The sequence below is a fragment of the Tachyglossus aculeatus genome, chromosome 22 (genome assembly GCF_015852505.1).
Source record: "Tachyglossus aculeatus isolate mTacAcu1 chromosome 22, mTacAcu1.pri, whole genome shotgun sequence".
In the NCBI taxonomy this organism is placed as follows: Eukaryota; Metazoa; Chordata; class Mammalia; order Monotremata; family Tachyglossidae; genus Tachyglossus; species Tachyglossus aculeatus.
This window is the reverse complement of record NC_052087.1, coordinates 1,750,603-1,768,491: the sequence shown is the minus strand read 5'-3', so window position 1 is coordinate 1,768,491 and position 17,889 is coordinate 1,750,603. Positions and strand designations below refer to the sequence as shown.

Sequence of the window (17,889 nt, the reverse complement as noted above, 5' to 3'; positions counted from 1 at the left end):
TCGTGGGTTCAAATCCCAGCTCTGCCCATTGCCAGCTGGGTGACTTGGGGCAAGTCGCTTCACTTCTCTGGGCCTCAGTTCCCTCATCTGGAAAATGGGGATGAAGACCGGGAGCCTCCCCGTGGGACAACCTGATCACCTTGTAACTTCCCAAGCGCTTAGAACAGTGCTTTGCACATAGTAAGCGCTTAATAAATGCCATTGTTATTATTATCATTTGGAGTCAGAGGTCATGGGCTCAAATCCCAGCTCCACCACTTGTCAGCTGCGTGACTGTGGGCAAGTCACTTAACTTCCCTGGGCCTCAGTGATCTCATCTATAAAATAGGGATTAAGACTGTGAGCCCCCCGCCCGTGGGACAATCCGATTACCTTGTAACCTTCCCAGCGCTTAGAACAGTGCTTTGCACATAGTAAGCGCTTAATAAATGCCATTGTTATTATTATTATTATTTGGAGTCAGAGGTCATGGGTTCAAATCCCAACTCCACCACTTGTCAGCTGCATGACTGTGAGCAAGTCACTTAATTTCTCTGGGCCTCAGTGACCTAATCTATAAAATAGGGATTAAGTCTGTAAGCCCCCTGCCCGTGGACAATCCAATTACTTTGTAACCTCCCCAGCGCTTAGAACAGTGCTTTGCACATAGTAAGCACTTAATAAAATGCCATTATTATTATTATTATTATTAAAGGGAAGATGCTTTTTAGTCCCCAGTTACCAATGCCTTACTGAGGACCGGTTTGGGTGAACTCTCCGGTTGAAGAAGTGTGGGGAGAAAGTCCAAGAGGCCCCAAGAGAGAAGTACCCCTACCCCAGCCCGGGGGACGCAGGGGAGAAGATCAGTGTCAGAAGCCAGTTTGTGAAAAAGCCGTGCCTCCAGCCTGCGGGGGTACTGAGGCCCCGCAAAACCGCTCCTTCCCGACGCCCACTTTCCCGTTTTCCCATCGCCCGGCTGGACGGACTGAAAAACAACAGCAACACGCTCCTCGTTTAGAAAGAAGGCCCAGTGGAAAACCAAGAAGGAAGACCTACCCCGGCAGGCCCATCTCTCAGTTTCTGCTTTTCAGGAAAGGAAAAGGTGCTTCTGCGGGATTTCCCTGGCGGCGTTTTGCTGGAGGCGATTCCTTGCAAGAAGCAACCTCAGAAAGCCGGGCCCTTTCCCGACCCGGCACGTCCAGGGAGGACGGAGTAGAGGGTTACCATTCCCAGACAAATATCTAGATAATCCTGAACGATATCTGGAGAGGCGACATGGACCGGAGGAAAGATTCTAGGCCTAGGAGTCAAGAGAGTCAAGAAGCAGCGTGGCTCAGTGGAAAGAGCAGGGGTTTTGGAGTCAGAGGTCATGGGTTCGAATCCCAGCTGTGTGATTTTTGGGCAAGTCACTTAACTTTTCTGTGCCTCAGTTACATCATCTGTAAAATGGGGATTAAGACTGTGAGCCCCACGTGGGACAACCTGATCACCTTGTAACCTCCCCAGCGCTTAGAACAGTGCTTTGCACATAGTAAGCGCTTAATAAATGACATCATCATCATCATCACGGCGGATCCGAGTTAATAATAATAATAATAATAATGATGGCATTTATTAAGCACTGACTATGTGCAAAGCACTGTTCTAAGCACTGGGGAGGTTACAAGGTGATCAGGTTGTCCCACGGGGGGCTCACAGTCTTAATCCCCATTTTACAGATGAGATAGCTGAGGCCCAGAGAAGTGAAGTGACTTGCCCAAAGTCACACAGCTGACAGTTGGCAGGGCCAGGATTCAAACCCATGACCTCTGACTCCAAAGCCCGGGCTCTTTCCACTGAGCCACGCTGCTTCTAAAGCCGGCTCTGCCATTTGCCTCTGTTACGTGACTCTGGGAGAGTCGTTTAACTTTTTTGTGCCTCGGTTTCCTCATCTGTAAAATGGGGATTCAATTCCTGTTCTCCCTCCTACTCAGACTGTGAACCCCACGTGAGGCAGGGACCACATCCGATCTGATTATCATGTAACTACCCCAGTGCTTAGTATAAAGTGTTTGGCACCTACTAAGCACTTAACAATCACCACGGCTTTGATGATGATGATGATGATGATGATTATTATTATTATTGTAGTTTAGGCATAAGCCTATTTTAGTCTCAATTACCTGGATAGCCAAAGCCGAATAATCCTGATATATCTTAATTCTTTTCACTTTGCTGACGTAAACCTGGTCACACAGTACATTAGCTATCTCTCCGATTGTGAGTCCCTCATAGGATAGGGCCGACGTCCGCATGGATAATCCCAGGGTTTAGCCCTGTGCTTGGACCCTAGTAAGAGCTTAATGGCTACTACCATAATTAGCAAGTGATTTCTTGACCGAAATCCCCACCGTCGTTTGAAAATAGAAATCGACCAGAACGCCGCTGACCGGTGCAAAATGTTAGCGTAATGCAATGGGAAAATAAAGCAAATCAAATAAATTGATTTGCTGGAGGCGGGGAGGGAGGCGTGCTCTCTCAGCCTTTCAGCGTTGTTGGCATTCCGCTCTTCAGGGCACTAATCCCTGGAGCGACACAAGGGCTGGGACTTTGTTCCTGCCCTTGAATTCCAAGAAAAAAACAGGGAGAGAGAACAACTGTTATTTTCCCCTAAATCTGTGTCCAAAGCTAATTCAGTAAGAAAAGTCTGGGGGCAAATGAACCTATTTCCCCTTCCCTGACAGACCAGACAGCAGGGTGGTTAACGGGATGCCCATTTCTAAAATTGTACTATGGGGGAAAAAAACGCCGACTGCCCCCATTCCACTGAACTGGTAGAGAATCATTCATTCATTCAATCGCATTTATCGAGCGCTTACTGTGTGCAGAGCACTGTACTGAGCGCTCGGGAAGTCCAAGTCGGCAACATATAGAGACGGTCCCTACCCAACAACGGGCTCACAGTCTAGAAGGGGAAGACAGACGACAAAACGAAACATGTGGACGGGTGTCAAGTCGTCAGAACAAGTAGAATTAAAGCTAAATGTACATCATTAACAAAATAAATAAGCCACCACCCTCTAGACTAGAAACTCTGTTGTACTGTATTCTCCCAAGCGCAGAGTATAGTTCTCCGCACAGAATAAGCGCGCGATAATTCCCTCGACCCCCGCCTCTGGCTTCTTTGTGTCAGTCGCTTCAAAGCAATCCCAGGGATTGCACGTGGGGAGTCGGGAAAACTGAATGCCAGTCCTGACCCCACCACTGAATCTCTCCGGCCCCTTCCCCACTCTAAGCTGTATTTCTTCTTTTGCAAAATGCCAACAATCTCTCCTCCCACCTGGTCCCAAATGGGAAGCAGCGTGATCCAGTGGAAATAATAATAATAATAATAATGGCATTTATTAAGCTCTTACTATGTGCAGAGCACTGTTCTAAGCGCTGGGGAGGTTACAAGGTGATCAGGTTGTCCCACGTGGGGCTCACAGTATTAATCTCCATTTTACAGATGGGAACTGAGGCCCAGAGAAATGAAGTGACTTGCCCAAAGTCACAAAGCTGACAATTGGCGTAGCCGGAATTTGAACCCATGACCTCTGACTCCAAAGCCCGTGATCTTTCCACTGAGCCACACGGAGTCAGAGGATCTGGGTTCTAATTCCAGGTCTGCCACTTGTCTGCTGGGTGACCTTGGGGGAGTCATTTCACTTATGAGAAGCAGCGTGGCTCACTGGAAAGAGCCCGGGCTTTGGAGTCGGTGGTCAGGGGTTCAAATCCCGGCTCCGCCAATTGTCAGCTGGGTGACTTTGGGCAAGTCACTTCCCGTCTCTGGGCCTCAGTTCCCTCATCTGTCAAATGGGGATGAAGACGGTGAGTCCCCCGTGGGACAACCTGATCACCTTGTAACCTCCCCAGCGCTTAGAACAGTGCTTTGTAAGTGCTTAATAAATGCCATTATTATTATTATCTAACTTATCTTTGTCTCAGTTCCTGCACCTATAAAACGGGGTTGCAATCCTCCTCCCTCCTACTTAGACTTTGAGCCCAGGGTGGAACCAGGACTTTGTCCGATCTGCCTCTCTTGTATCTACGCTGGCACGTAGCACAGCGCTTGGCACAGAGTAAGTGTTTAGCAAGTACAGTGATAATAACGACGACAATGGAAATAATGGCAGGGGTCGGGAGGCAGTGTCTGATGGTGGCCCTCCCTGAGGCTCCTAATTGGAAGCCCTCTGGGTTCTGCCACGGCTGAGGGGTTGGGGAAGACGCCGCCCTTCTCACCCGGGCCCCCGGGTCAGAGCTGGTTCCCAGGTCTCCAGGCATCTTCTTCTACTTGGAAAAAGGGAAGGGAGGAGGGTGCCCGCTGAATACTCAGAGGAATGGAGGAGAGCAGGAGCTGGTTTCTGGCTTTAGTGAGGCAGTTCTCTGCAGGGGTCCATTCTGGAATTAAGTGATTTGGGCCTGCCCCTCGGTGGACACGGACATTTTCTGACCCATCCCCTCTAGATTATACACTCACTGTGGGCAGGAAATGTGTCTACCAGCCGCTAACCTCCTCACTGTACCTCGTTCTTGCCCGTCCCGCCGTCGACCCCCGGCCCACGTCCTCCCCCTGGCCCGGAATGCCCTCCCTCCACACCTCCGCCAAACTAGCTCTCTTCCTCCCTTCAAAGCCCTACCTCAGTAGGCCTTCCCAGACTGAGCCCCCTTTTTCCTCTCCTCCTTCCCATCCCTGTATATATGTATATATGTTTGTACATACTTATTACTCTATTTATTTATTTTACTTGTACATATCTATTCTATTTATTTTATTTTGTTAATATGTTTGGTTTTGTTCTCTGTCTCCCCCTTCTAAACTGTGAGCCCACTGTTGGGTAGGGACCGTCTCTATATGTTGCCAACTTGTACTTCCCAAGTACTTAGTACAGTGCTCTGCACACAGTAAGCGCTCAATAAATATGATTGATTGATTGATGGATTGATCCCCCCACCCTACCTCCTTCCCCTCCCCACAGCACCTGTATATACATTTGTACAGATTTATTGCTCTATTTATTTTACTTGTCCATATTTACTATTCTATTTATTTTGTTAATGATGTGCATCTAGCTTTAATTCTACTTGTTCTGACGACTTGATACCTGTCCACATGTTTTGTCGTCTGTCTCCCCCTTCTAGACTGTGAGCCCGTTGTTGGGTAGTGACCGTCTCTCTATGTTGCCGACTTGTACTTCCCAAGCCCTTAATACAGTGGTCTGCACACAGTAAGCGCTCAATAAATACGACTGAATGAATGAACTAGACTGTATTGTAATAATAATAATAGCCCTGGCATTTGTTAAGCGCTTCCTTTGTGCCGGGCACTGTACTAAGCGCTGGGGAAGTGAATCGAGGGAGACACGGTCCCTGTCCCATGTGGGGCTCAAAGCCTCCATCCCCATTTTACAGATGAGGTGACTGAGGCCCAGGGAAGCGAGGCGACTTGCCCACGGTCACGCGGCAGAGCCGGGATTAGTTAGAACCCACGACCTTCTGATTCCCAGGCCTGCGCTCTATCCACTAAGCCACGCTGCTTCTCTGTACTCTTCCAGGCGCTTAGTACGGTGCTCTGCACACAGTAAATGCTCAATAAATATGACCGATTGATAAAATGGTTGGCTACAGCATTTCCTTCAATGAGAACCCTTCATGGCATTTCCATATAAATTTGCAACACATTTGGGAAAGATAGGAAGTCCGATGGACATACTTTCACTGCTTGATCTGCGCCACCTTAATAACCCCAACCAACTTGTGTTGGATCCGGTCATTTTAAAAACATTTCTGTTTATTGTTCATATTTTCTATCAGACTCCCCCTGGCAGCCTATTTGTCAACCTGTTAGCCCCCTTTTTTCTCTCCCCCTCTCCATCCCCCCCGCCCTACCTCCTTCCCGTCCCCACAGCACCTGTATATATGTTTGTACAGATTTATTACTCTATTTATTTCACTTGTCCATATTAACTATTCTATTTACTTTGTTAATTATGTGCATCTAGATTTATTTCTGTTTATTCTGATGACTTGACACCTGTCCACATGTTTTGTTTCATTGTCTGTCTCCCCCTTCTAGACTGTGAGCCTGTTGTTGGGTAGGGACCGTTTCTATATGTTGCCAACTTGGACTTCCCAAGTGCTTAGTACAGTGCTCTGCACACAGTAAGCGCTCAATAAATATGATTGAATGAATGAACTGCCTGTTCTGCTCTAATCTTTCCCACTTTTAAAATAATAATAATGGTATTTGTTAAGTGCTTACTATGTGCAAAGCCCTGTTCTAAGTGCTGGGGGGGGGTACAAGGTGGTCGGCTGTCCCACCTGGGGCTCACAGTCGTAATTCCCATTTTCCAGATGAGGTAACTGAGGCTCAGAGAAGTTAAGTGACTTGCCCAAGGTCACACAGTAGACAATTGGTGGAGCTGGGATTCAAACCCATGACCTGTGACTCCAAAGCCCGGGCTCTTTCCACTGAGCCATGCTGCTTCTGTGAAAAACAGTTCAAATGCAACAGATGTGTCAAAAGCCCAAGCACCAGCTTGAACGCTGACCGATTCTCCCCAATCACTGGTTTTTCTTCCAGTTTCCTCCCCATCTTTCTCTTCTGGATCGGTAAACCGATCTGAGCGTCTCTGCCAACAAGAATCCCTCAAGACCACAACAAGTCCCATGTCTTAACTGCAACACACTTGGGGTGCAACACCCCAACCGTGTTTCAGATCAGCAAAACTGCCAGCACGGAAAGGGAAACGGTTCCCAAACGTCACGTAATCTCGCGTGACTACTCACCTTTTCCAGCCTCTTCTGATTTCTTCGCGGGTAAGCGTTCTGGAGAGAAGAAAACATTTTCTAAATAAACCAGCCAAACTCCCCATGATTCTTGTATGGCGACGGAGGCAAGGTGGCCCAAAGGCAACAGATATTGACACACTCCCCAGCGCTCAATGAGAAGGGACGGCAGGGCCAGGCGGGGCAGAGCCGCTCGAGTTTCTGTCGCCCACGTGGTCACAGTGGCCAGAAGTTGGAGGCCGAGGAGCACAGAAGTCACGACGGTGGCGACCACAGCAGCGAGCTGCTAGTTTCTCTCTGGCCTGCTCTTGCTGCTTGCCGCTCTACTTTTTGATTAACCTCTTGGAAGAGGTGAGTTCCCTTCTACGCTAAGCATGTACTTTATTCATGAGGCAAACCCTGGGAGTCTGTGACCCCAGCCCACGTCTTGGGTTCAGAAGACCAACTTACGTTGGTTTGCGGTAACGGACAGCTCATTGTGGGTACCACGCTGACTTCGGAATACCTGTCCCAAGAAGACGCTTCTCTCCTCAGCGGGCTGAGTAAGCCACGTCCACGGGCAGCCCGGAAGCCATCTGGGAAAAGTATGTCCACCTGTCCACATGTTTTGTTTTGTCATCTGTCTCCCCCTTCTAGACTGTGAGCCCGTTGCTGGGTAGGGACCGACTCTATCTGTTACCGACTTGGACTTCCCAAGCGCTTAGCACAGTGCTCTGCACACTGCAAGCGCTCAATAAATATGAATGAATGAATAAATAATAATAATAATAATGATGGCATTTGTTAAGCGCTTACTATGTGCAAAGCACTGTTCTAAGCGCTGGGGAGGATACAAGGTGATCAGGTTGTCCCATGTGGTCTGGCCTATTATTCACTGAGGAAGCTGGGACCTGATTGCCATGGTCATTCCCACCCGTGTGTAAAATCACTGCCTCCTCCCACGTGCGGAACTAGGGTTTCCCCTGGGAGGTTGGAGAGAGGAAACGACCCTGGGAAGAGACAGGAGAGATGAGGGAGCGTGGGGGAAATAAGTTGCATCTCAGCATTTGATCTGAATATCCACATTCAACGGCCCTGAAAAGCACAGTCCGACATCCAGTCCTTTGCTCCAGATAGCAGGCCACTCCAGAAACGACGGACTGAGATTTCACTTTCTTCTCCTTTACCTTCAAGAGGCTGCCAGGGAACTAGCGGATTGTGCCCTACCTAGTGAAACGGGAGGTCTGGGCAAATATCAGGCTGGCATAATCATGCCGAGTGTGGTCAGCAGACATTTACGCTGGAGGAGAGACAAAGAGGATATTGCCATACGCCCAGACCCAGTGAGAGACGCACTCATCTAATCATAATAATAATGATAGCATTTATTAAGCGCTTACTACGTGCAAAGCACTGTTCTAAGCGCTGGGGAGGTTACAAGGTGATCAGGTTGTCCCACGGGGGGCTCACGGTCTTCATCTCTATTTTACAGATGAGGGAACTGAGGCCCAGAGAAGTGAAGTGACTTGCCCAAAGTCACACAGCTGACAAGTGGCAGAGCCGAGTTTTAAACCCATGACCTCTGACTCCAAAGCCCGGGCTCTTTCCACTGAGCCACGCTGCTTGTGTAGCTCAGGCTTGATCCAAAGTGGGTATGACAGAACTCAAGGCCCCGATCCTCTGGAAATATACCCTGCACGGAATGCCAACCCAGGGAAAGTCCTCCAGCTAATCACTCATTCATTCATTCATTCATTCAATCGTATTTATTGAGTGCTCACTGTGTGCACAGCACTGTACTAAGCGCTTAATCATCTGGCAGGAGCCACCACCTTGGGAACAACAAACAGGTTTCAGGCACTAATTTCCACTTACCATGGTCTTCCTTTCTTTTGGAACTCTTTTTTCTGGACGAAGATAATCTGGGCTTTTTAAGTGATAACGCTTCAGTATTCGTTTCAGCTCTCTGCCTTTTTGGCTTGACTTCTTTTCTCCTTTGGATCAAAAACAGAAATTTAAAAAGTGACAAATCAGAAACCAACTCAAGGAAATGTTTAAGTCAGTTAGTCAGTCAGTCAACACGCTTACTGTACGCAGGGCACTGTATTAACTGCTTGGGTGAGTACAACGTAACAGACACATTCCCTGCCCACAGTGAGCATCCGGGCTAGAGGGGGAGACAGACATTAATATAAATACATAAAATTACGGATATGTACAAGCCCCCCCTTTATCCTCTGCTCCTCCTCCGTTCCCCATCACCACCATTCCCTCCCTCTGCCCTACCCCCTTCTACTCACTACAGCACTTGTGTATATTTGTACATATTTATTACTCTATTTTATTAATGATGTGTATATATCTATAATTCTATTCATTTTGATGGTATTGACACCGGTCTACTTGTTTTGTTTTGCTGTCCGTCTCCCCCTTCTAGACTGAGAGACTGTTGTTGGGTAGGGACTGTCTCTATATGTTGCCAACTTGTACTTCCCAAGCGCTTAGTACAGTGCTCTGCACACAGTAAGTGCTCAATAAATACGATTGAATGAATGAATGTTGCCGATTTGTACTTTCTAAGGGCTTAGTACAGTGCTCCACCTGCCCCAAATCCCAACCCAAGTCTCCACCTCTATGTTCCCTCAGGCCACCAGGGAACCAAGTACCCGATAAATTTAATCCGTCTACTCTGGGATAGGTTCAGAGTTGCTCGGCTCAGGATTAGGAAACCCTGACTGCTCTCTGTCAACCGGGGGGCCTGCTGAGATCTGGTTATCCTGGTCAGGCTCTCGAAACAAGAAGCGCTCCCCATCTCCTTAGCATCTGGGGTCTGGGGAAGATCCGCCCCAGGGGGGTTTGGTGGACCGCAAGAAGAATTTCCACTAGAAAAGCTCTTTGGAAACCGGTGCCTCGCTGCCAGGCCCGCTATCGAGGAAAAGAAACCCTCAGTTACCTGTGGTGAAAGTTTAATCGGAAGGAACACTCTTGGCAAAGTCCTAAAAGAAACATACAGAAAACATTTAGCCGGAACCGGAGTCTGGATGACAGGCAAGCCGCACCGTACTTAACCGGAAAAACGATTCGGTCGGTTCAGGGATTAAGCATATTCTCTGGCCTCGTATTTCCCATGGGGTTCCAGGGAAGGCAGAGCTGAGGAACCGTCATACATTCCTGGGGTTGAAGACGGAGAAAGCGGGGAATCTCAGACCAGCTATGAGGCCAAGAGGGAGGGCAGTGAAATCTCCGAGGAGGGAAGGTGGGCATGAGGAAGGAAGAGGGCAGCTCTGAGAAGCTGGTGGGGGACAGGGATAAAGGGTGGAGACAGGTAAGCTTCACCGGAGAGCTCACCCCTTCACAACCCTCCCTCAGATACACAGGGAAACAGGCCAACTGGTGATGGCCTGTGCCAAAAGGGTCAGGTGGTCCTTCTGGCCATCCTGCCCCAGAACTCTCTCTGGTGGGGCCTCCCACCTCCCTCTCATCCCAGAAAAGAGGGTTGTCCCCCAGTTGGAGCTATGAATTTCTAGAAATTCTTGCATGGGCTAGGGAGAAAGACTAAGACAGAGGGATTGATGGGAACAGTGTGAGAGGAGGAGCCAGGTGTGAGGGAGGGGCCCTTGTTCACAGGTTGGATTTCCTGGCTCCTCTCTCCTGCCGCCGACACGGAGGGCATTTATACCGTTCCCCAGCAACGCCATCCGAAAAGGAGAGGCTGCAGAAGGGGAAATGCCCACATAAACCATTTTATTTTGTGTTAGCGTCTCTGGAGAAATGATTAAAGCCCGCTGTTGGGTAGGGACCGTCTCTATACGTTGCCAACTTGTACTTCCCAAGCGCTTAGTACAGTGCTCTGCACGCAGTAAGCGCTCAATAAATACAATTGAATGAATGAATGATTAGAGGACTAGGAGGCAGTTGAGAGTTTGGGCTAAAACGAAGAGTGAGAATCACCCAGAAGCAGCGTGGCTCAGTGGAAAGAGCCCGGGCTTGGGAGCCAGAGGTCATGGGTTCTAATCCCAGCTCCACCACGTGTTTGCTGTGTGACCTTGGGCAAGTCACTTAACTTCTCTGAGCCTCAGTTACCTCAGGATGAAGACTGTGATCCCCACATGGGACAATCTGATCACCTTGTATCCCCCTCCAGCGCTTAGAACAGTGCTTTGCACATAGTAAGCACTTAACAAATGCCATCATTATTATTATTATTATTATTATTACTTGCCCGGGCTGACCCTGTCAGCCTTTCCCATGGAGATAGGGCTTTGTGCCCTGTAAGTAGGTCGGTAACACTGCCCTCATTTTCAAGAAGGCCTGGCCCAACTGGCGGCAGGCTTTACCTGTGGGCGGGAGCGGTCGAAGAGACGAAAAGCAATCCCTCCCTCCTGGGGCACACACAGAGACGAACAGCCCAGTCTTTCCTCTGGTATTCCCGAGGGCGACTCTCCACGCTGCTTCTCAGAGGGACACTTAAGTCGCCGGAGGCTTATTACTGGGACAACGTGTGTTCGGCCCCGTGGTACGCCCAAATCCACATCAGCCCACTGAGCAGCAGCTGTGAGAATCCCAGCAGAGGCATGTACGGCGCCAATAGTAATCATAATGATAGCATTTGTTAAGTGCTTACTATGTGCAAAGCACTGTTCTAAGCGCTGGGGGGGATACAAGGTGATCAGGTTGTCCCACGTGGGGCTCACAGTCTTCATCCCCATTATACAGATGAGGTAACTGAGGCTCAGAGAAGTGAAGTGACTTGCCCCAGGTCACCCAGCAGACATGTGGTGGGTGCGGAATTCGAACCCATGACCGCTGACTCCAAAGGCCAGGCTCTTTGCACTGAGCCACAAGCGGCACCTCTCCAGACGCTTGGACGCTTGATCGTATTTATTGAGCGCTTTCCGTGTGCAGAGCATCGTGCTAGATGCTCCGAGGCTCGTGCATGCTGCTGACAGAACTGCTGGAGAAGCCAGATGAAGAGCCACGAGGCCTAGTGGAAAGAGCCCGGGCCTGGGAGTGTGAGGGCCTGGGTTCTAATCCCGGCTCCGCCACTTATCGGCTGTGTGACTTTGGGCAAGTCACTTCACTTCTTCTCTGTGCCTCACTTATCTGTAAAAGGGGGATTATCAATCAATCAATCAATCAATCGTATTTATTGAGCGCTTACTATGTGCAGAGCACTGTACTAAGCGCTTGGGAAGTACAAATTGGCATCACATAGAGACAGTCCCTACCCGATAGTGGGCTCACAGTCTAAAAGGGGGAGACAGAGAACAGAACCAAACATACCAACAAAATAAAATAAGTAGGATAGAAATGTACAAGTAAAATAAATAAATAAATAAGATTATGACTGTGAACCCCACGTGGGACACCCTGATTACCTTGTATCAACCCAAAGTATAGAACAGTGCTTGGCACATAGTAAGCGCTTAACAAATACCACCATTATTATAATTATTGTCTGCTCTGTGACCTTGGGCAGGTCACTTCACGTCGATGGGCATCAGTCCCCTCATCTGTCAAATGGGGAATCAATACCTGTAGCCCATCTGCTTAGGGAAGCAGCGTGGCTCAGTGGAAAGAGCCCGGGCTCTGGAGTCAGAGGTCAGGGGTTCAAATCCCAGCTCCGCCAACTGTCGGCTGTGTGACTTTGGGCGAGCCACTTAACTTCTCTGGGCCTCTGACCTCATCTGTAAAACGGGGATTAAAACTGTGAGGCCCCCCGTGGGACAACCTGATCACCTTGTAACCTCCCCAGCGCTTAGAACAGTGCTTCGCACATAGTAAGTGCGTAATGAATGCCATCATTACTATACCGCATCTACCCCGGCACTTAACACAGTGCTTGGCACACAGAAGCACTTAGCAAATACCACAATTATTATTATTGAGGTGCTTTGGAGAGGCAGCTGGACTGAATACCCAAGGGCCGGCTGGCCTGGTTCCTGCTCAGAGCCGTCCTGAGATTCGGCCAGCCGGCGATCCCGGCTGAACGTGTTCCCAGAGGAGAAGTGATGTGACGTTAAGTCCGAGTACATGGTCTGCTTACTCAGTTTAACGAGTGCATTCCTCTTTTCCCCATGCTCCATGTAACCGAAGTTCACTTCCCAGCTCTTCAATCCTTCTTTGGCCTCGCAGTATTTATTGCCACAGAAAAACTGACCTGCAAAGAGATGCCAACGGTAAACCTTGGTTAAATCATTAGCTGGGTTTCAATTGTCTCCGGTCAACGCTTTGCCTAACCTCTGGAATTTGCCTCTAAGCTACCTTCAAACAAGATTTAGTTTAAACGAGCTCGATTCTCCCGGACACTGAGCCATTTTTAGAAGCAATTTCGGTGCTGGAGAGATGTGGCTTTCAAAAATGCCTAATGACCGGCAAAACCCTGGATTAACTCATCAGCCATAATTTTTTTGGAGGGTACATTGAAAATAGGATGAGCACATTAAAAAACCTGGCCTACCGCTCTGAAAGATCTAGGGGAAGACCAAAAGTTACAACTCAACTCAACTCAGTTGGGAGAGGGGACAGACGTGTCATAAAGTAGAACCGAGAATCACAAGGCTTGGGAACTGTCTTCCCTAACCTCTGAAGTCCCGATGGCAGGGAAATCCCTTAGGATAGAAAAACAGAGGCTGAGGAACCTGTGGGTTAGAGTTTCTCCACCACTGATCCTGCTGCATGGAGTTCCAGAAGATTGAGGGTGACCCAAATCAGGCATTTTTATATTTCCATGTCCGTTGGCCTCTGACTTCCTTGGACGCCAGGGTTTCCACGTTTTAGGTACTTCGTAATAGTGGTGTTTGTTCGGTGCTCACTATGTTCCAGGCACTGTGGTAAACCCCCTACAATCAGATTGGACACTGTCACTGCCCCACACAGGGCTCACAGTCTAAAAGGGAGGGAGGACAGATATCGAATCCCCATTTTTCAGATGAGGAAACTGAGGTAGAGAGAAGTCACCCAGCAGGCAAACGGTTGAGCCAGGATTCGAATCCAGGCCCTCTCCTTCCAGGCTCAGGCGCTTTCCACTAGGCCACCCTGCCTCTCAAGTACTTCATTCATTCATTCATTCAATTGTATTTATTGAGCACTTACTGTGTGCAGAGCACTGTACTGAGCGCTTTGGGAAGTACAAGTTGGCAACATATAGAGATGGTCCCTACCCAACAATGAGCTCACAGTCTGTGCTTAGTGCTTCTGTACTTACATGTTTACTAAATACTGACTGAGATTCAAAGCTTGCATGAGAAATGAGAGCTGTATATATATTAAAACTCAAAAAAATTGCTAATCAATCAATCGTATTTATTGAGTGCTTACTGTGTGCAGAGCACTGTACTAAGCGCTTGGGAAGTACAAGTTGGCAACATATAGAGACAGTCCCTACCCAACAGTGGGCTCTGAGAACGAAGTTTTGGGGTTTTTTAATGGTATTTGTAAAGTTCTTGCTATGTGTCAGGCACTGTTCTAAGCGCTGGGGTAGATACAAGTTAAGCGGGTTGGACACGTTTCCTGTCCCACATGGGGCTCCCCGTCTTAATCCCCATTTTCCAGATGAGGTAACTGAGGCCCAGAGAAGTTAAGTGACTCACCCAAGGCAGGTGGCAGAAGCAGCGTGGCTCAGTGGAAAGAGCCCGGGCTTTGGAGTCAGAGGTCATGGGTTCAAATCCCGGCTCCGCCGCTTGTCAGCTGGGTGACTTGGGGCAAGTCACTTCACTTCTCTGGGCCTCAGTGACCTCATCTGGAAAATGGGGATGAAGACTCGGAGCCCGCCGCGGGACCACCTGACAGCCTTGTAACCACCCCAGTGCTTAGAACAGTGCTTGGCACAAAGTAAGCGCTTCATAAATGTCATCATTATTATTATTATTATTAAGTGGCAGAGCCAGGATTAGAACCCAGGTCTTTCTGACTCCAGGGCCCGTGATCTACCCACTAGGCCTGCTGCTTCTGCAGTTCGTTCAATTGTATTTACTGAGCGCTTAAAGTCACTTCACTTCTCTGTGCCTCAGTTACCTCATCTGCAAAATAGGGATGAAGACTGTGAGCTCCCCGTGGGACCAACCGATCACCTTTTAACCTCTCCAGCCCTTAGAACAGTGCTTTGCACATAGTAAGTGCTTAATAAATGCCATCATTATTATTACTATTATTAATAAATATGATTGAATGAATGAACTTGCCTGACTGAGAAGTCGCTTAACTTCTCTTGTGCCTCAGTCTTCTCATCTATAAAATGGGGATTTAAGATCTATTCCTGGGAGCCCCGTGGGTGACAGGGACCGTGTCTGAACTGATGATCTTGTCTCTACCCTAGCAGTCAGTACGGTGCTTGGACATTGTAAGCTCTTAACAGATACCAAAATTAGTACTACTAGTGTTATTATTTTCATTCCATCGTATTTATTGAGCGCTTACTGTGTGCAGAGCACTGTACTAAGCGCTTGGGAAGTACAAGATGGCAACATATAGAGACGGTCCCTACCCAACAACGGGCTCACAGTCTAGAAGGGGGAGACGGACAACAATAGGGGCTGGGTCCATTCTGATGATCTTGAATCTCCCCCAATGCTCAGTGTAGAGCTTGGCACATAGTATGTGTCAAAGATAAATGCCATCACCATTACTGTTATAATAATAATAATAATGATACCATTCATTAAGTGCTTACTATGTGCAATGCACTGTTCTAAGCGCTGGGGAGGTTACAAGGTGATGAGGTTGTCCCACGGGGGGCTCACAGTCTTCATCCCCATTTTACAGATGAGGGAACTGAGGCCCAGAGAAGTGAAGTGACTTGCCCAAAGTCACACGGCTGACAAGTGGCGGAGCCGGCATTAGAACCCATGACCTCTGACTCCAAAGTCTGGGCTCTTTCCATTGAGCCACGCTGCTTATATTATGCTCTCCCAAGTGCTTAATTAACACATTAATAATAATAATGGTGATGGCATTTGTTAAGCACTTACTATGTGCAAAACACTGTTCTAAGCGCTGGGGAGGTTACAAGGTGATGAGGTTGTCCAATGGGGGGCTCACAGTCTTCATCCCCATTTTCCAGATGAGGGAACTGAGGCCCAGAGAAGTGAAGTGACCTGCTCAAAGTCACCCAGCTGACAAGTGGCGGAGCGGGGATTTGAACCCATGACTTCTGACTCCAAAGCCCGGGCTCTTTCCACTGAGCCACGCTGCTTATATAATGTTCTCCCACGCGCTTAATACAGTGTGCCACGCACATTAAGAACTCAGTGAATACCACTGATTGATTCCAGATTTGGAATCACCTGGGAGAGTGTACTAAGCGCTTGGGAGGGTACAATATTGGCTGAGTTGGTAGAAGGGATCCCCGTCCACAGGGATCTGGGCAATCTACAGGGATTCCAGCTGTTAGTCTTTAAGGGATGGTCCGGCTTCGTTATCTTTGGGATTTCCTGACCTCCGGCCTTCAGCCGGATCACGGGGCCGGGATGGGCGGGGGTGTTGGGATAAGTCACCCAACAACAGTTGACGTTATATCCCTGGTTTGGTTTCATCGTGGGTGATTTTAAGTTGGGGAAGCCCCGCATTTCTGCACACTGCTCTCCAGGCCCCAGATCAATCAATCAATCGTATTTATTGAGCGCTTACTGTGTGCAGATGCAAGTCAAAAAAATCAAATGCTCAATGGGCCACCAGTGACAAAACCGCCATCGGTATCCGTCTTTCAAACGGGCCTTCGACAACCAAACCGATGGTCAACACCCATCTCTCACCTTACTTTGTCCCTGCCCGAAACCAAACACCACCTTGGGTGCCAACCCAAGCCTTCGCCTTAACCCTAGCCCTAATCATTCATTCGTTCATTCATTCAATCGTATTTATTGAGCGCTTACTGTGTGCAGAGCACTGTACTAAGCGCTTGGGAAGTACGAGTCGGCAACATAGAGAGACGGTCCCTTAATCCCAATTCTAGCACTAGCCGTGCCCCCGGAAGAGGGTTCTTTGACCATTAAGGTTATTTTTTAACTTTGGAATTGTCTATAAATGGAAAGTGTTTCGTTTTGTGGGTCTTGCCGTTCCCCATTTAGTCTCTCTGTAGGTTTGGGGATTTCCTTGTCCCCCCCATTTTATCAGTGGCTGCTGCATCCCATTGCCCTGCCCGCCTCTGCTAGGGTGAAGTCCCAACCCAACAGCTCGGAGTAGGTAATAATTATAATAATAATAATAATAATAATAATAATAATAATGATAGCATTTATTAAGCACTTACTATGTGCAAAGCACTGTTCTAAGCACTGGGGAGGTTAACAAGGTGATCAGGTTGTCCCACGGGGGGCTCACAGTCTTCACCCCCATTTTACAGATGAGGGGACTGCGGCCCAATGAAGTGAAGTGACTTGCCCAAAGTCACCCAGCTGATAAGTGGTGGAGCCGGGATTTGAACCCATGACCTCTGACTCCAAAGCCCGGGCTCTTTCCACTGAGCCACGCTGCTTCCCCAAGAGGAGGTTGAGGTTGAAGCTGCAGGCTGAAGGACTGGGGTGGTTCTTCCTCTTCTACCAGCCCCAAAGGATCCACGGAGCAGCCTCTCTCTCTCCCCCAATCAATCAATCAATCAATCGTATTTACTGAGCACTTACTGTGTGCAGAGCGCTGTACTAAGCGCTTGGGAAGTACAAGTTGGCAACATATAGAGACAGTCCCTACCCAACAGTGGACTCACAGTGCTGCACAAAAGCAGGTCAGGAAGAAGTCCCTGAAGCAACTTTTGGAATGTGGGCCGGGATATGACACCAGGAAAGTGCTTAGGAGCTTGAGAACTGTTCCTTTTAGAAGTGATCTACCCTGGCTCTCAGGGTATTTACCTCATTATTTAATAATAATAATAATGATGATGGCATTTGTTAAGCGCTTACTACGTGCCAACCACTGTTCTAAGTGCTGCGGGGGGATACAGGCTGAGCAGGTTGTCCCACGTGGGGCTCCCAGTCTTAATCCCCATTTTACAGATGAGGGAACTGGGGCGACTTGCCCAAGGTCACACAGCAGACGTGTGGCGGAGTCGGCATTCGAACCCATGACCTCTGACTCCAAAGCCCGGGCTCTTTCCACTGAGCCACGCTGCTTCTCTACTAGACTGGAGGG

At 48.6% G+C, this 17,889-nt stretch overlaps 1 protein-coding gene across 2 annotated transcripts in view; it reads right to left on the bottom strand.

Annotated features, from left to right (window-relative positions):
* LOC119943926 (protein FRA10AC1) overlaps window positions 1-17,889 on the bottom strand; it is a 73,074-nt gene that overhangs the window by 7,343 nt on the left and 47,842 nt on the right. For both annotated transcript variants that reach the window (XM_038765134.1, XM_038765135.1), the window contains exons 9-12: window positions 12,812-12,925; window positions 9,719-9,761; window positions 8,641-8,759; window positions 6,787-6,825 (exon numbers count right to left, since the gene is read on the bottom strand). In XM_038765134.1, coding sequence (XP_038621062.1) covers window positions 6,787-6,825; window positions 8,641-8,759; window positions 9,719-9,761; window positions 12,812-12,925 — 315 coding nt within the window. The remainder of the gene's footprint in view (window positions 1-6,786; window positions 6,826-8,640; window positions 8,760-9,718; window positions 9,762-12,811; window positions 12,926-17,889) is intronic.